Raw genomic sequence first — 20,190 nt, 5'->3', positions numbered from 1 at the left:
CTACAAAAGCTAGAATACTAAGATAGGTGCAGAGGTAAGACTTTTTATAGTTAGTGTCTTAACTGTATGCTAAGGAATTTTATCATACGCTATATATCTTACCTTAACTTCCACATGTGCCATCAGTACTGCAAAATTGGTTAGGTGGTTACAAGAGCATGTAGTATGTGTCTTATTTGTTGTCAGGAGCCGACAGCCTTGGGTTGACCAGTAACCTGTCATTGTGCGCTTGGAATAGCTCCAAAATGAACAGTTAGGATTGAAGTTTTCCTCAGACTGCTACAGAAAAAAACAAACAAAAAAAATCAGTAAAGCCAATAACTACTTTATGATCATGCAAATTAAGTAGGCATTTTATTTACATCTAACAAAATTTCATACTATGTTCCAATATTTCTGGAGATGTCTACCAATGTTTTCATATTAAGTGGGGCTTATCAATTCTAAATAAATGTGAATATATGAATATATGTTATTTATTCCCCTTGATTCCAGGTGAATTCATTTAAAAATAATATTGAAGAGATACTAGTATTATCTCAGAATCACATCAATTAATATATCCTACAAAGCAAAGAATTGCTGTATATAATAAACTTCTGAGATGATAAAAGTGAAAGTGGAAGAAAAGTGAAAGTGAAAATTGCTCAGTCTTGTTTGATTCTTTGCTATACCATGGACTGTAGCCCACCAGACTTCTCTGTCCATGAAATTCTCTAGGCAAAGATACTTAGTACTCTAAGAACTATGGGTTGTCATTCTGTTCTACAGGGGATTTTCTCAACCCCAGGATCAAACTTGGGAATCCTGCATTGCAGGCAGATTTTTTACCATCTGAGTCACCAGGAAAGCCTCTCTGAGAGAACAGTTTTTAAAATTTTTCATTCAATTTACACTACAATCTTTGCATATGCATAAAATTATATCTACACACAAAGGGCATAATTACTTGTAATGTCAGATGTGTAGTTATGCCCAGTTCCACTGAACATATTTCTAGTTCTTTTTAATTACAATTAAGTATTTATAAATCCATCTATACTTTTACCTAATTGCTACTTTTGAACTGTGGTGTTGGAGAGATTCTTGAGAATCCCTTGGACTGCATAGAGATCAAACCAGTCAAGGCTAAAGGAAATCAATCCTGAATATTCATTGGAAGGACTGACACTGAAGCTGAAGCTCCAATACTTTGGCCACCTGATTCGAAGAACTGACTCAATGGAAAATACCCTAATGCTGGGAATGATTGAGGGCAGGAAAAGAAGGGGGCAATGGTGGATGAGATGGTTAGATGGAATCACTGATTCGATGGACATGAGTTTGAGAGCAAGCTCCAGGAGTTGGTAATGGACAGAGAAGCCTGGCATGCTGCAGTCCATAGGGTTACAAAGAGTTAGACACGATTGAGCGACTGAACTGAACTGAATTGATATACATATATAAGAATTACTCTCCTCCCTCACTTTGGGGAAAAAAGTCACTATTTTATAGAAAATGGATCTCTATATGTCAAATAATAGGGACAATGAAAGGAAATTAATGTACTTCATACTTACAACAAATATAATGTGGATAAACATTTTCTTACCTTGATGTGTTTAACAGTGAACACCACAGGATCAGCCAAATAAACCTTATTACTGAACTCTTTGTTTATGGCTGCTGTAATAACTGGAGAATTGACGATAACAGAATGATTGGTGGACATGGCCTCTGTTCCTAACTTCATGCTGGCATTCTCCGTGGACAAATAAGGACCCAAGTTGTTATAAAGGACAAAGGCCACTCTGATCTCTCCTAAAATAAGTACATATAAATTGGGAAGAAACTAATTAGCTTGTACATCCTTTTTAGACTAGATGTTTCTAATTAGATTATAATCAAATTTATATTATATTATATATATTCACAACAAAATTCAAACATTCATTTCAACCAAAGTGCCAGTCATTCATGAGGAAAGGAGAGTCTAATGATACGAAAATAACATATCAGTACTAAAAAAAAAAAAAAAACAAAACCCTCAATCCCTATCTCATTCAAATCAAAGAGAGTCTGGAACAAAATATCAGATATTTATGTGATCTTGGGGAAAGCAAAGATTCTTTGGATAGGACCTGAAAGCCACTAATTATAAAAGAAAAAGATGGCAAACTAAACTTTATCAAAATTGAAAATCTGTGTCTACCAAATACAATATTAAGAAAATTAATAAGATAGCCACAAACTAGGAAATATAAATGCATATGACTCATAAATACATAAAGCATTTCTTCTACTCAACAAATAATTAATTTCATACTAAAATGGCAAAACACATAAAATTATTACAAAGTATTATTATACTTTATTATAGATATGTAAAAAGCTAATAGATACAAGAAAAACTGTCAACATTATTCATAATTAGGGAAGTAAAAATCAAAATAATATTGAGATAGCAATACCCACTAGAATCTCCACAACTCACACTACAAAAGACTAGCCACACTAATGTTGGTAAAAGTGTGGAACAAATGAACCTCTGCATACTATTGGTGGGAGTTCAACTATTTGGAAAAATATTTGGCAATTTCTTATAAAGTTAAACATATATCTACCCTTGCTAGATACATGGAAACATATATACACAAAGAAAGAAAAGGTTGTATAAAGCATGTTTATAGCTACCTTATTCACAAAAGTCCAAAAATAGAAACAACTCAAAGTATGTCAATAGGAGAATAAACAAATTATGGCTTATTAAAATAACAGAATTACTATACATCAATAAAGAACAAACAAATGATAGATGGAGCATCATGACTGAATCCACAAAATATTATACAGAGTTAAAGAATACAGATGGAAAGAGTACACACTTTATTATTCCAGTCTAAGAACAGATAAAATTTGTAATTAGAAATATGAGAATAAAGCAGTTCATCAGGTCGGGAGATGGGGTGAGAAAAGCAGAAAGAGACATCAGGACATTTTCTGGGTTGCTGTTCAGTTGATAAGTCATGTCCAACTTTTTGCAATCCCATGGACTACAGCATGCCAGGTTCCATGTCCTACACTATCTCCTGAAGTCTGCTCAAATCCATGTCCATTGAGTTGGTGATGCTCTCTAACCGCCTCTTCCTCTGGCACCCCTTCTCCTTTTGAATTCAGTCTTTTCCAGAATCAGGGTCTTTTCTAGTGAGTCAGCTCTTCTTATCAGTTGGCCAAAGTATTAGAGCTCAGCATCAGTCCTTTAAATGCATATTCGGGGTTGATTTCCTTTAGGATTGACTGGTTTGATCTTTTTGCAGTCCAAGGGACTTCTCCAGCACCGTGATTCAAAAATGTCAATTCTTTGGCATTTAGCCTTTTTTTATAGTCCAACTCTCATATCTGTACATGATTACTAGAAAAAACATAGCTTTGACTGTATGGACTTTCATCTGCAAAGTGATGTCTCTGATGTCTAGCTTTGTCATAGCTTGCCTTCCAAGGAATAAGCACCTTTTAATTTCATGGCTGGTGTCACTATCTACAGTGATTTTGGAGCAAAAGAAATTAAAGTCTATCACTGCTTACAGTTTCTCCTTCTATTTGCCATGAAGTGATGGGACCACATGCCATGATCTTAGTTTTTTGTTGAGTTTCAAACTAGCTTTTTCATTCTCCTCTTTCACCCTCATCAAGAGATTCTTTAGGTCCTCCTCAATTTCTGCCATTAGAGTGGTATTATCTGCATATCTGAGGTTGTTGATATTTCTCCTGGCAATCTTAATTCCAGATTATGATTCATCTAGTCAAATATTTCACATGATATATTCTACACAGAAGTTAAATAAGCAGAGAAACAATATATAGGCTTGTTGTACTCCTTTCCCAATTCTGAACCAATATGTTGTTCCATGTCCAGTTCTAACTGTTGCTACTTTTAGTTCAATTCAGTTCAGTCACTCAGTCAGGTCCAGCTCTTTGTGACTCCATGGACTGCAGCACACCAGGCCTCCCTGTCCATCACAAATTCCTGGAGTTTACCCAAACTCATGTCCTTTGAGTCAGTGATGTGATCCAACCATTTCATTTTCTGTCGTGCCCTTCTTCCAGCATTCAATCTTTCCCAGCATCAGGATCTTTTCAAATGAGTCAGTTCTTTACTTTAGGTGGCCAAATTATTGGAGTTTCAGCTTCAACATCAGTCGTTTCAATGAACATTCAGGACTGATTTCCTTTAGGATGGACTGGTTGGATCTCCTTGCAGTCCAAGGGACTCTCAAGAGTGTTCAACACCACAGTTCAAAAGTATCAATTCTGTGGCCCTCAGATTTCTTTATAGTCCAGCTCTCACATCCATACATGACTACTGGAAAAACCATAGCTTTGACTAGATGGACCTTTGTTGACAAAGTAATGTCTCTGTTTTTTAATATGCTGTCTAGGTTGGTCATAACTTTTCTTCCAAGAAGTAAGCATCTTTTAATTTCATAGCTGCAGTTACCATCTGCAGTGATTTTGGAACCCCAAAAATAAAGTCTGCCACTGTTTCCCCATCTATTTGCCATGAAGTGATGGGACCAGATGCCATGATCTTACTTTTCTGATGGTGAGATTTAAGCCAACTTTTTCACTCTCCTCTTTCACTTTCATGAAGAGGCTCTTTAGTTCTTCCTCACTTTCTGCCATAAGGGTAGTGTCATCTGCATATCTGAGGTTATTGATATTTCTCCTGGAAATTTTGATTCCAGCTTGGGTTTCATTCAGCTCAGCATTTCTCATGATGTACTTTGCATATAAGTTAAATAAGCAGGGTGACAATATATAGCCTGATGTATTCCTTTCCTGATTTAGAACCAGTCTGTTATCCTATGTCCAGTTAGTTCTAACTGCTGCTTTCTGACCTGCATACAGATTTCTCAAGAGGCAGGTCAGGTGGTCTGGTATTCCCATCTCTTTCAGAATTTTCCAGTTTGCTGTGATCCACACAGTCAAAGGCTTTGGCATAGTCAATAAAGCAGAAATAGATGCTTTTCTGGAACTCTCTTGCTTTTTCCATGATCCAGCGGATGTTGGCAATTTGATCTCTGGTTCCTCTGCCTTTTCTAAAACCAGCTTGAACATCAGGAAGTTCACGGTTCACATATTGCTGAAGCCTGGCTTGGAGAATTTTGAGCATTACTTTACCAGTGTGTGAATGAGTGCAATTGAGAGGTAGTTTGAGCATTCTTTGGCATTGCCTTTCTTTGGGATTGGAATGAAAAGTGGCCTTTTCCAGTCCTGTGGCCACTGCTGAGTTTTCCAAATTTGCTGGCATATTGAGTGCAGCACTTTCACAGCATCATCTTTTAAGATTTTATATAACTCAACTGGAATTCCATCACCTCCACCAGCTTTTTTCGTACTGATGTTTCCTAAGGCCTACTTAACTTCACATTCCAGGATGACTGGCTCTAGGTGAGTGATCACATCATCATGATTATCTGGGTTGTGATGATCTTTTTTGTATAGTTCTTCTGTGTATTCTTGCCACCTCTTCTTAATATCTTCTGCTTCTGTTAGGTCCATATCATTTCTGTCCTTTATTGAGCCCATCTTTGCATGAAATATTTCCTTGGCATCTCTAATTTTCTTGAAGAGATCTCTAGTCTTTCCCATTCTATTGTTTTCCTCTATTTATTTGCATTAATCCCTGAGGAAGGCTTTCTTATCTCTCCTTGCTATTCTTTGGAACTCTACATTCAAATGGGTATATCTTTCCTTTTCTCCTTTGCTTTTCGTTTCTCTTATTTTCTTAGCTACATGTGAGGCCCTCCTCACATAGCCATTTTGCTTTTTTACATTTCTTTTTCTTGGGCATGGTCTTGATCCCTGTCTCCTGTACAATGTCATGAACCTCTTTAACTGCATATAAATTACTCAGGTGACAGGTAAGGTGGTCTGGTATTACTATCTCTTTAAGAATTTTCCAACAGTTTGTTGTTATATGCTTATATAACTTATATGTTATATAAGTTAAAGTTATAACTTATATAACTTATAAAGTTATATATAACTTATATGTTATATAAGTTAAAGGCTTTAGTTGAGTCAATGAAGTAGAAGTAGATGCTTTGCTGGAATCCCCTTGCTTTCTTTATGATCAGTAAATGCTAGCAATAAGATCTCTGTGTCCTCTGCCTTTTCTAAACCCAGCTTTTACATCTGGAAGTTCTCAGTTCACACACCGCTGAAGCCTAGCTTGAAGCATAACCTACTGGAATGTGAAATGAACACAACTGTACAAAAATTTGAACATTCTTTGACATTGCCCTTCTTTGGGATTGGAATGAAACTGAAATTTTCCAGTCCTGTGACTGCTGAGTTTTCCAAATTTGCTGCCATATTGAGTGCAGCACTTTAAAAACATCACTCATCTTATTTCATGTGATGTAACAGAGGAATGTATAACTGTCAAATTCATCAAGCTAAATACTTAAGATCCTGTTGTTCAGTCGCCAAGTCATGTCCGACTCTTTGTGACTCCACAGATTGCAGCACGCCAGGCTTCCCTGTCCCTCACCATCTCCTGGAACTTGCCCATGTTCGTGTTCATTGCATCTGTGATGCTATCCAACCATCTCATCTTCTGCTCCACTCTTTTCCTTCTGCCTTCAGTCTTTCCCAGCATCAGGGTCTTTTTCAATGAGTCAGCTCTTTGCATCAGGTGGCCAAAGTATTGGAGCTTCAGCTTCAGCATCAGTCCTTCCAGTGAGTATTCAGGGTTGATTTCCTTTAGGACTGACTTGTTTGATCTGTTTGCTGTCAGATCAGATCAAGCAAGGAGATCAAACACTTAAGTACATTATTATATTCCAATTATTTCTCAATTTCAATTAAAACAAAATAAAATATTCAAAATCTTTACCTGTGGTTACTGAAGGGGAGGGAGTCTGGGAGAGGGAAGGATTGGGAGTTTGAGATTAGCAGATACAAATTAGGTAGAGAATGATTAAACAACAATGCCCTACTATAGAGTGCAGCATATTTAATATCCTGCAATACACCATAATGGAAAACAATGGATATTTATATTGTAAATATAACACTGTAAATTAACTATTTCAATGAATTTTAAAAATTCCTTACCTGTCTTAAACCTCAACTATCATATTCAAGATGACATCTTCTTATGTCCTTCTACCTTATTTTTTCTCTTATGACAATCTCTTACATATAAATCCCCTGTAAAATTAACTTTTTAGTATGTTTCTCTTAAATTTTACATAATTTCCTTTCTTAAAGCCCTATGTCTTCCTTCCAGTATAAATCCATTTTGGTTCCCCAAGAGACAGGCACTGTCCTGACCACTGTAGTAACTGACATGGAAATCCCTGAATTGTAAAGTGAAGTGGGAATAAAGATAAAAATTAATACATTTTTTGAGGAAGGAGGGGGCTGTCCAATATCTAAATTGCACTCCCACGTTTGGGAAATGCCCTACTCTTAGATACTTACAGACACAAAAGGGACATATATTTGCTTTCCCAGCTTGCCTTTCAAAGAGGTTGCTCAGGGCACATAAGTTCAACGTGTCCAGTCAGATGCACTAGCCTCAGATTTCAGATGGGGAATTAGTGACTCAAGGAAGTAGGAGGTGGAGCAGCAGCAGCAGCCCCTTCCCTTGTGGCAGCAGTGACGTCTCACAGAACTGTTTCTTTGTGATGACACAGGCTTCTGTCGGCCTCCTTGATCTTGTATGTTTTCTGGACCTGATTATCTAGCTGTCTCAGTAATACTATAAGATTTCTAATCCAGTAAAGAGATTATTATCTGACCACATAACGGAAAGGGGCATTCTTATACTTTCTAATACAAACAATAATGTACTAAATACTTTTTGACTGTTACAACATAGCATTTAATTTTAGTTCTTTTCCTCTATATTTAACATAAAAATGTTAATTTTTGGGGGGCTAAACTTTAGGAATGGCTATGTATTTTTCTCATTGACAGAAACAACGGCTATTTTAATTGGCTTATAACTGGTGATAATTCATACCAATTTCCCCTTGTGGAATGGCATCAGACTGTCATCCCACCTTGCTTTACCAGTGAAATTTAACATATATAATTGTTACAAAATCTCCACTCCAGAATTCATGCTTAAATGTGGCCTAAAACACACACATACACATGCACACATTAATTTAGCAAATAAAATGAGTTCAAAACTATGTAACTATGTAAACTATATGTCTATATGACTAATGTAGACATATTTCAATCTTCATTGGCTTTATATCTGAAAATCCATACATTTATTTGATAAACCCTTAGTGATTGCATCCATGTGCCAGGCACAGAACATATTGGGAAAGCTTCTTGTTCTCATGGAGATCCTTATTAACTTATTTTTGATGATGTTTCTATGCTTTTCCTTTGCAAAGCATACAGAAAATGTAAATAGATGCTTTTGGACAATGGAACCAGTAGATACAGATCAATTTAGTACTAGATTATAGTAACTGAGTATAATTAAAATTAAATAAATATTAAAAAAATAATCTCATAGACAGTATGTCTCAAGCCTCACTAATATTAACATTTTTAAATAAGGAGGTGATATCTTTTAACCTGCTATGTGATAGGAAGATGACTTCATGTTGTACAACCAGCTCAGAGCTGATGTTTCATATTACAAGGTAAATCGTTTTGAAAAAGAAGAGACTTAAATAATATCAAGAAAAACAGATTATGTTTGTTGCCAGCAGAACAAAATTCTTTAGTATTGGAAATTTTATCAGCCCTAACTTAAAATTGTATTTATTTTGTTACTAAGTGTGAATATTGAGGCAGTGCTAAGATTTTCTGTAGAGCGAAATCAGATTCCTGATTCTTCCTAATGGTTTCCCTTCTTTGGCTCTTGGCCCACATCAGTTTATCCTACTGACAGAGAGTTCTTTTTTTTTTTTTTTTATCTTTTACTTTTTTTTTTTTAATTTAATTTTTTTTTCTTTTCTTTTTTTTTTCTAATTTTATTTTATTTTTAAACTTTACATAATTGTATTAGTTTTGCCAAATATCCAAATGAATCCGCCACAGGTATACATGTGTTGACAGAGAGTTCTTCATCCCAGCTTACACTTAGGAAGAAATAAAATGACTTCACAGACCTATCACATGCTCCCTAGTCCAATTCCTTCCTGCCTCAGCTGCTCCAGCTCCTCTCCGTTTTTAGCATGCTCTCTGTGATCTAGACAGTCCAGTCTTGATTTCTTTTTTAAATTGAGATATAATTGGCATATAACATTATGTTAGTTTAAGGTGTACAACATGGTGACTTGATATTTGTATATATTATGAAATGACACCACAATAAGTCTAGTTAGCATTCATCACCATAGAGAGTTAATTTTCTTTTTCTTGAGAGAAGTTTTAAAATCTATTGTTTTATCAATTTTCAAAACAGGTAATCTAGCATCATTAATGATAGTCACCATCCTCATGACTTATTTATTTCATAAATAGAAGTCTTTACATTTTACCCTCATTTTGCTTACCCTCACCCTTCACTTCTAGCCACCAGTAGTCTGTTTTCTTTATCAGTTAGCTAGTTTGTTTTTTCTTAAGATTCCACATGTAAATGAGATACTTGTGTTTCTCTATCTGACTTATTTCACTTAGCATAATGCCCTCAAAGTCCATGCAGTTTATAGCAAATGATTTATTTATAATTTTTAAATTATAAATAAAATTTCCACTAGAAATGTTAGAAGCAAAATCTGTCAAGTTGGTGGGTGTTACTCCTTCCAAAGGAAAAAGTCAGAACTTCTGGATTTTGTTGTCTATCAATTTTCCTCACATTCAAGTTTCTGATATTTTTCTACATCTGAAAGGTAACAACAATTTCCAAATATAACTGGGAATTTTGTAGAGCAAATATCATTAAAATATTGTTAGTGCAGAAGCTAAGAAAGAGGAGAAGAAAGAGATCAGTGGAGTGAGAGGAGAGAGAAGATTTTAGATAGCAGATCTAAAATTCCAACCTAAAACTCAATGAATTAATGACAAGTTCAAGTCCATCTAAAATTCCAACCTAAGACTCAATGAATTAATGACAAGTTCAATTCCATCAAACTTAATAGACACATTCTAACTTACCATTTCGGCCATTTTGTTTTAGAGTATTTGCAGAAAGCTGGATAGTGCTTCCATGACCGGTGTTTTCTGGAAATTTCAGGTCCTCTAAGTTTCCTTCTGTGCTCAGCCTTGCAACTTCCAATTCTATTAATGGTAAAAAGATGTCAGTACTCATTGAGAAACATGCCAAAGTTAAGATAATCTAATTACTGAAACATTTCTGAAATCAAAACACTAGAACTGATCTTCATCTGCTCTACTTTATAGTAGTTCAGTGTTTATAGAAATTCTTTTTTTTTTAGTATTTCAATTTTTTTCAAAATAAAGCAAATAAAATTATTAAAAATCAGATAAGTAAGACTATCAATTATAAAGCCTAGAATTTAAAATTAAAGCTCAAATACAATTTGTCATTGACTATCAGTTTACTTTCAAAATGTTATCTTTATTTTATGAATTAAGTGAAATCTTTTTATAATCTGGCACTCTACTATTATATCAATATTGATTTATCTTTAAACCTAATAACTTTGAAATAATTTTATCAAGTCTTCTGAAATAAAACTGTCAGCTACATCCTTAAACACACTAATTAGATTTATACTTTTTATGAGCTAGCAACACAATTATCAAAAATTATTTTTAACACTTTAACTTAAATTACTACCTTCTTTATAGTTTATAATTCAGAGAGATTCTTATTATAACTGAAGTGACCCGTAGGGTAAAATTTAAAATACTACCCTCCATAGATAGAAACTTATATGTATACATCAGTTTCATACATAAAAATTGAAAAAAAAAAAAAGGGGGGGGGGGGTCTCACTGTCCTTGATCTCAGGTCAGGCTAATATAGTCAGTATTGAAATGTCCTTGGAAATACTCATGTGTGATTATGAGGACACTCCTAAGTTAACAACAAGTGATACCCTCCTAAGTATAGAAAAAACAATAACTTATCTCCCCTGAAATAAAGTACCACTCATAATATGTGGTCCACCATAGATGATACTTTTTTCTTTTCCCTCTTCTGCTGAACAAGATGATAGTTCTTTCTTGTCCTTCTCTGGCCCTTCTGTATAACAAAAGCCACTTACGAATATTGTCTGTGTTCTCCCTGACAATGTCCGTCTTCAAAAGGTTATCGGCCAGCACAAAGGCACTTTCCTCCACAGTGTCAAGCAACATGGTGGCTGCACGCAGTTGATCACTTGTAGTCAGGTCTCTCCAGGCATTCAAGGCTTGTGGCTGGAGGAGGTTGTTAACTGTCTCGACCATTGCCTATAAGAAGATGAACAGAATGACAGAGGTCTCTAGTGAACCCACAGGGCTGTCAGAAATCCAGGCATACATGCTGCCCAGCAAGTAAGAATCACTGGTGTGCATGAGTTCAGTATTGTCCCAGCCTCCCCTGTGACATGCTGCAGTGGAAGCATTCATTATTTTGTGCTGTAAAATCCTAGCTGAGACTTTGCAAGACAACAGGAAAACCTGCTTTTTGTTCTGAAGGACAACAAATAGAGCTATGCTTCTTTCTTAAAATCAATAGCAAAGGCTTCAATAAGACTATAATCACATAATTAAATTATTTGGCTGGGAAACTGTTGGCAAGTAATTCAAACTAACACTTCCATCACATCACCACAAAAATGATTTCCTCTATACATCACCATAAAACTAGATGCTGAACATAATAGAAATCAAAAGGATGACTAAAGACAGGACAATACAAGAATTTGTTATGTATAGGTTAAGAACTCTCTGCTCCTGCTGCTGCTGCTAAGTTGCTTCAATCGTGTCCGACTCTGAGCGACCCCATAGACAGCAGCCCACCAGGCTCCTCTGTCCCTGGGATTCTCCAGGCAAGAACACTGGAGTGGGTTGCCATTTCCTTCTCCAATGCATGAAAGTGAAAAGTGAAAGTGAAGTTGCTCAGTCGTGTCCAACTCTTAGCAACCTTATAGACTTCAGCCCACCAGGCTCCTCTGTCCCTGGGATTCTCCAAGCAAGAGTACTGGAGTGGGGTGCCATTGCCTTCTCCAAAGAACTCACTAAGCAAACCAATTTTTTTCTTAGCCAGCTAGTAAAATGTCACTATGGGAAAAATATCAAAGCATACATACTCCCAGGGCTTTGGAAGAGAAACATTTGTGCTGTTTACTACTAGGAAGGAGAGTAAGCACTTGGAGCTTGCTACCTATGGCCTTTGAGCATTTTTCCTTAAAAAAAAAAAAAAAAATCAGCAGTAAGTACACTCACACATAGAGATAAAGTACCAAGGTTCTCTCTGCTTCATCCAAAAGAACTGTCTTTCTAGTTACAATTTATATATTTCCCACGGTTAGCTCAATACTCTGGGTTGCAAGAAAAGACAATTTTCCATTAAGGTCTTAAGATTTCACTCAAACATAGAGAATTGCACAACAGAAAAATACACCACTGGCAGTTTGAAAGTGATCTTCCTTGAACCTGTTGATTATGAAATATGCATCTAATCCGGAAATAAGTTGAATAAACAGCAAACACAGGCACTTTCCAGGCAGTACATTGGTGTTCTAAAACAGGACTCACAGTATTGACACATTGGGAGAGGGAGTGGCAGAGACTGGGGGAATACCCCTTAAGCTGCAGTGTTTTCTTCTGGCTGGTGTTTTCATAGTAACCAAGTAACAACTGTTAAAAATTCAGCTTCATAATGAAACACCTTGCTGCCAATTAACACCAACTTCAAAAACTAATCTGCCTTTTGATAAAAGTTTTTCTTGATATTTTTCCCAGCTTTTCCAAGTTCTGGCTAAAAATCTACATCACTGGCTTTGTACATAAAATAGTTCTACTTGCAAGTTGAGTACTTTGCATTGTTAAAAAAAAAAAAAAAAAAAGTCCCTCATGAGTTTAATGACTGAGTATCTCCACATAGTATGCTTAGCTCTGTCATTTGTTCTGTGTTTAAAACATGACCTAGAAACCAGACAAAAGCATTTCTGGATCACAGCAATCTGATCTGCTTTCCAGGAAGTTCTCTATGGGGTGATGCCAACAGGACATGCCAAAAAAAGGAGGTGCCGGATAGAAATCAAACAACAAAAAAGTTTATGTATTCTCTGAAGCCAAACAGAGGACATTGACCTCTTGAGTGCAAGGAAGTATTCTTTCTGGGATTCACTGATCTTCTTAATTCATTAGAAATGCTCTGAAAGCTCCATATGTGACAAAACCTATGCCAGTTCTTTATGGACCAACCATTTTAACATTAGTGAAGCACCTTACATTGATTAAACCTTACCTCAGGGAACATTTTGGGAAGATAAAGCAATGTTTCTGTTCTGCCCTCTATAGATTTTATTTTTTTTTTAATTTAAAAATTCCAAAGGAAAAGAAGCAACTATAGTCAACTCTGAGATGTTCTAAATAGGAAACTGTTTACAAATGGGGTGCTTTAGCTAAAATACTGAGTCTTTAAACTGACAGTAAATACATCAGACACACTCCTTATTATCTTAGTTTTGCAACTGAAAATGTATAAGGTGCAATATTTTTGTCCCACAAAGCAGTTGTTAAAATATGCTCAAAATATATAATGAAAAAATATTGCACCTTATACATTTTCAATTGCAAAACTAAGATAATAAGGAGTGTGTCTGATGTATTTACTGTCAGTTTAAAGACTCAGTATTTTAGCTAAAGCACCCCATTTGTAAACAGTTTCCTATTTAGAACATCTCAGAGTTGACTATAGTTGCTTCTTTTCCTTTTGCATTGTTAAATTAAAAAAAAAAAAAATCTATAGAGGGCAGAACAGAAACATTGCTTTATCTTCCCAAAATGTTCCCTGAGGTAAGGTTTAATAGAAGTTTTCTATTAAAGCCTAAATGATTTCCAAGTTTATTGCAGAAATGACAGGTCCTAAAATCTGGGTGGGTTAAGACACAAACCTAGTATTTATTTATTTTTAAAATAGCACCTATTATGATTGCCTAAGTATATAATAGGAAATGTCAACACATGAATTGAGACAGAATTCTCAGATGCTAAAATCAGTGTGGGATTTGGAACCAGATCTGCTGAGTCTGCAATTGTACTTTGCCACCTTACTAGTTGTGTGCTATTGGGCAAGTTTTTTAACTTTTTTGTACTCTTCTGTAAATTAGAGATGATAATGAAATCATTTCATAAGGTCTCCTGGCTCATAACAAGTGTTTAGGTGCAATCCTATCTGTATTTTAATTTGATATCAAAGTTCAGTGTGGGAAGGAGAGAGGTATTCACTGAATAAAGCACAAGTCATCCCTGATAATTGCAAAATATTCACACTGAAGTGAGATCTGGAAGGAATGCCTCTTCTACAACCCAATCTCATAAGCAGAACTGATACACAACTTAACTACTATGGAGGAATGGGAAGAACATGTGTATTTGATAGTTCATAATATTCCCTGGTGGTACAGTGGGTAAGAATCCACCTACCATTGGACAGGACAAGGGTTTGATCCCTGGTAGAGGAAGATTCCACATGCCATGGAGCAATTAAGCCCATGCACAACTACTGAGCCTGTGCTATCTAGAGCGCACAAGCTTCAGCTATTGAGCCCGTGTGCCACAACTACTGAAGCCTGTGTGCCCTAGAGCCTGTGCTCCACAGTAGGGGAATCCACCACAATGAGATGCCCATGCTCTGCAAAGAAGACCAGCCCCCACTCACCGCAACTAGAGAACACCCACACATAGCAACAAAGACTAACTGTAAAAAATAGATACATGATTTTTTAAAAAATTCATAATATGTATTCTAGAGGCTTGAACTAACTTATTTGTTTTCTGCTAGTGAGATAGCATAATTAAGTCAATTTAATAGCTTTATAATTAATACAATTTGTGTAAGCTTTCCAAAGGTTGTTGACATTGAGAGGGTAACAGGCAGGAAGGCCAGGGGTCTCCAAATGGAGGAAATAGCCTGCAAGTGTCAGACATTTTTATCTCTCTTAAAACAATATTTTTTCCTTCTCTATACAAATTTAAAGGGAGGTTTCTCTTAAAATACTGTGTTGCCATAATGACACTTGGTTTCGCCTAGAGATAACCAATGCCTTTTTCTTATGGAAATGTTTGTCTTAAGCTATGCTAATGTACTATGCCTTTACCCCAAACTCTGTCTCCAAGTCGGTTCCGCCTCTTGGCCCAGAACCTACTTGACAAACCAGTATGTTATACTCAGATATTGTTCCCCTAATCTATGTAAATGCAACTATTTGTATGGTGGTCTGCCCTTCTTCAAGATTCAAGTTAATCATTTTATGGCCCAGGATAAACCATTTGGTGCCAAGATTATCCCAAAATGCATCTTACGGGTGAGGGGCCTGGTGCCATTCTGAATTTTAAGACATTCCTTTCTTTCATTAACAGACTGCTAGTGACTATATAACATCCAGCTGAAGACTAGCAGGGGGGTACTCTTTCTGCCCCCTTCTGATGCCTATGTCAGAAGCTTTCTCTATCTCCTTTATACTTTAATAAAACTTTATTACACAAAAGCTCTGAGCGATCAAGCCTCGTCTCTGGCCCCGGATTGAATTCTTCTCCTCCGGGGGCCAAGAATCCTGGTGTATTCGCGTGATTCAACAACAACCTTTCAACATGTCCCTGTTACTAGTTTCATGAAGACCAAATAAACAGTCACAATATTCAACAGCAAAATAACATCTATATTTCATTTTCCCTATATATATTCATACATTTATATATTTTACACACAAATGATGACATTTGGTAATAAAGCTTTCATTTTGGGGGGTTTTCTGGTCAAACTAGTTATTGTATTGCTTTCACTACCTCAAAAACATTTCTTTAAAATACAAGTTGCTTTTTCATTTTATTTGGTTCCAAAGAAATGAACTTAACTACAGTTTAGAACCAAAGTTGAACAGGAAATACACAATGCATTTGATTAAAGTGAGGTAATGGGACATTGATCAATGGCTCTCATCAATTTCTCATCTGCTATCATTTTTTTTTTATTGACCTAAGATTTATATTCTAAAGTTATAATAAATAAGACTAATTCTGGATAAATCTTAAAATATATTCTAACCACAAAAGGTTGAAAAGGGAAAACAAAAATACCTAACGGTTTTGACATTATAGACTGAAATAATCTAAAATTTGGGGATGTTAATTTAATTAAAATATCTTTGCCAGAAACTAAATGTTAATTCACCCCACTATATTTTCAAAACACAAGAAACTGAATAGGAGATGGACCTGGGAATTTATATTCTGGTTTCACCACACATTTCAGTGTGCCTTTGGGCAATTTGATGTTTTCTAACCAATTAACAAAGTGTGAACTGCATAAGAAAATAAGATGCATCATATTTCAATTTGAGTGTGGTTAGGGGCATACTATATAAGATACTACTTTTCTTATTAAACAGTTTACAGACTAGACTCTAAAGTCACTTTTGCCTTCCTAAAAATCAAACATAAATTAGAAAGTGTGAAAAGTCAGTTAGATTCATACCAGAATTATGGACATCCCATATCTTTCCTGACATATATTGGCATTGCACAATATTATCTGACCCCTCATCATTAAATTCAGATCTTAAGCAAATTCATTTGACTAATTTTACACTGAGCATTTAACTATAGCATGTTTGTTAAAAGGTGTTTTAAACTGTTTAATCACACTTCATATATTTCAAAAGGGACAGTGTTTTTATTTGTTGTTAACTACTGTGAAATTTTGGTGAAAAATAGCTGTATATCTTCCAATATCAATTTTCATCATTTTTCTAGGAGAATGTCCTTGTGAAATAGTCTAGAATTCCTTAGCAAGAATACATAAAAGGGTCCATGGTGAGAAATGTATCAATGGCATTTCTTACCAAGGTAAATTCTAAATCTTAAACTAGGTAACTAGGTAACCAAATCACCTGGGAAACTTAGTTACCCTTCTTCTCTGTTTGAAAACCATTAAAATAAAGATCCAAACAGAATGAATGCCTTTGAAAGGATATACAACTATACCATCATAGTAGTTTTTTTGAAGACAAGCTTTTTAATCATGATCTCATTCAGGTTTTAGCTCAGGGATCAGCTGCTCATATAGGTCTTCCTTTAGCAGCATATCTAAGGAGAGTCACCCACTTAAATCCATTATCTGTTTTGTCTTCTTTGTAACAGGTATCATTATCTAAGGTGTGTCAGATATTTATTTACCTAAAAAAACTATTTAACTGGGAGATCACTCACTCAGAAAAAGGTAAACTTCATGAAGGTAGTGATTGTGTCATTTGTAAGTGCCCAAAACCGCCCGGCACACAGTAAGTGTTCAATAACTCTTTGCTGAATTATTGCCATCTGGTGAAGATTCACATGAAAGTGAGTTTTCTCCCTTTTCATATCAGTAGGAAAAAAAAAAAAAATCTCTGATTTTATAAGAGCAAAGATTAAGTACAAATGAAAAGATCTATTAACTAAGCCAGTATTATCCAAATCATTATCATCAGAGACTCGATGTCAAAATGGGCTCCCATTTTTAGTACTTATTCACCTTTAATAGAATTATTCATATGTGGGTCTGGCTTTCTTACTAGATTCTGATGTCCTCAGGGGACATATCACGTTCATTTTCATTTTTCCAGGGTAAATTTTAGTGTTTTGAGACATTTTAGTATTCTATAAAGGCTCATTAAACAAAAATATCCTACTTTTACTATCAAATCATTAATATAATAGGGAAACTGAAAACATCTTTTTTTACTCCTGTAACTTTTTGCTATGTCACCCAAGAAGTCTTCTGAATGACCAGATATCAGCATGGTTTGGAAGGAAGGCAGAATGAGTTGCAGAGAATGAAGGGTAATTCATTTTAACTTTCAATGCAACTCATATTTTATTAAATATGTATGATATGCAAAGAACTAGGGAAATCACTGCTGGGTGAGGTTAGGAAAAATAAGAAAATCTGTTCTCAATTTGCCTACACTCCAAAGCAGAAGGTAAACATATAGCATGGGACAGAGTGTACTGAATTCTTGCTGAGAAGGATAAAAGATCCTAGAGGTGTTTGGTTTTGAATCAGACACTAAAAGATAAATAAGCTTTTTTTACCTAAGAGAAGGAAATTTGAGGCTGAAGAACATAATAAGCAAGTTAAGGATTAAAAAAGACAAAAACGAAGGTATTGAGGCAAGAAATGGTTTGTGCTTGGGGTGAGAAGAATGCATGATGTAAGAAAAGATAGATTAAAAAAAAGTGTAAAAAGAGTAAAGTGAGAGAAATGGTGAGTATAATTCAGATCTTAGAAGATTTTCAGTATGATAGCAGTTTGGGCTGTATTGTGTAGAAAATCTACAGCCATTAAGTATATTTACATAAAGGATTTATAAACTTAGATCTTAAGTTCTTGAGGTCATTCATTATTTTTTAATGAATTTTCATTTTTTTTCTTTTGTGTTGAAGCATATGTTCATATATATGTATATAATCATTAGGCAGCCCATTAGAATGTTAAGAGCAATTATCTCCCCTTAGTGGATAAATTTAAATTAAGTTGCTGACATCCTTTTGAAAAGTGAAATTTTATTTTTTATCTCCACATCTTTATCTTTTTCCTGTGTTCTCATGAACACAATATTTTTTATCAATATATACAGTAATCATGCTGAACATTGTTTCTCTTACTATATTATATATATATATATATATATATATATTTATGTTTAATAGAAAGAAAGAAAGATAGTGCTAAGTCGTGTCCTACTCTTGTGACCTATGGACTGTAGCCTGCCAGGCTCCTCTGCCCATGGGATTTTCCAAGCTAGAATACTGGAGTGGGTTGCCATTTCCTTCTCCATGTTTAATATATGTCACGTATAAATCTCAGGCTATGTAGAGAAAGAAAAATAAGTATTCAGATCTTCTATGCTCCAATTTCTTGCTTTCTGACTCTCTGACTCTCTCTCTCTATATATATATTATATATCTATATCTATATATAGATATAGATATATCTATATCTATCTATCTATCTATCTATATATCTATATATATATCTATATATATATATCTAATATAGATATATATATAATATATAATCTATATATATCTATATATATATATATATATAATTTACATTGATTTATAATTAAAATTTTTAAAAACCTTAACTCTTCATTTTTGACTTTGTAATAAGTTTGTCATTTGAGAATAAAATAAAATAGAGCAAAAGTTTAACATCATTCCTGAATAGGGCACATTGTACTCCAGTCTATGTTTAGACATTGATTTAAATCAAAATTTTAAAGGGCAAATGTTAGAAGTCTTCAAAACAGTTTTAAACTTAAAGTTTTTTTACTAGAAGTCAAGCTGAGTGACTGATATTTACACATCTGATCAATAAACCTAAGATTTTTTTAATAATCACTGTTATTTAATATTACTAAGCATATAAAAACCACTAATCTCTGAACTCCCTTTTATATTACAGAGAAATGTTGGCATTTTCAAGTCTTAATAAAAATGACTGTATAATACAACTGACTTGAATATAGTAATAAGAACCTTTAATAGTAGAACAAGATAAAACAGAAATTTTACAAAAGACTCTGCCTCTTCAAGAAACTTCTTATTTAAAAATATATTTAACAAACTGTAACTGACTGTATTATTTTTAAATCTTATATAAAATTAAATGATTGAATGCTGTCAAATCTATGTTGTGTTAGAGAAATTTTGCTAAGTCCCTTCAGTCACGTCCAACTCTTTGTAACCCTATGGATGTAGCCCACCAGGCTTCTCCGCCCATGGAGATTCTCCAGGAAAAAATACTAGAGTGGGTTGCCATTAACTTTTTACTTACTCAACATTCATTCAACAAATATTAATTAAGTGCCTTTAACTGAGATACTGCAAAGAGAGATAGTTATTCTTCCTTCCTTCAAAGTGATAACAATAGAGTGAAGCCAGGGAAATAAACAAGTAAAATACAGCATGACAAGCATTATAATAGTAGAAACATGAAGTACAAGCTTTGTATTAGAACGGCTCCATGAGAATTTCAAGCTTAAATACAACATTAACCAAACAGACAAG

At 34.7% G+C, this 20,190-nt stretch overlaps 1 protein-coding gene across 21 annotated transcripts in view; it reads right to left on the bottom strand.

Moving 5' to 3' along the window:
* ADGRL3 (adhesion G protein-coupled receptor L3) overlaps nt 1-20,190 on the bottom strand; it is a 943,166-nt gene that overhangs the window by 142,083 nt on the left and 780,893 nt on the right. For all 21 annotated transcript variants that reach the window (XM_070791494.1, XM_070791493.1, XM_070791500.1 and 18 more), the window contains 4 exons: nt 11,193-11,376; nt 10,117-10,239; nt 1,592-1,800; nt 103-279 (listed from right to left, as the gene is read on the bottom strand). In XM_070791494.1, coding sequence (XP_070647595.1) covers nt 103-279; nt 1,592-1,800; nt 10,117-10,239; nt 11,193-11,376 — 693 coding nt within the window. The remainder of the gene's footprint in view (nt 1-102; nt 280-1,591; nt 1,801-10,116; nt 10,240-11,192; nt 11,377-20,190) is intronic.

This window comes from Bos indicus, chromosome 6 (assembly GCF_029378745.1).
Source record: "Bos indicus isolate NIAB-ARS_2022 breed Sahiwal x Tharparkar chromosome 6, NIAB-ARS_B.indTharparkar_mat_pri_1.0, whole genome shotgun sequence".
In the NCBI taxonomy this organism is placed as follows: Eukaryota; Metazoa; Chordata; class Mammalia; order Artiodactyla; family Bovidae; genus Bos; species Bos indicus.
This window is presented reverse-complemented; position numbering and strand designations above follow the sequence as displayed.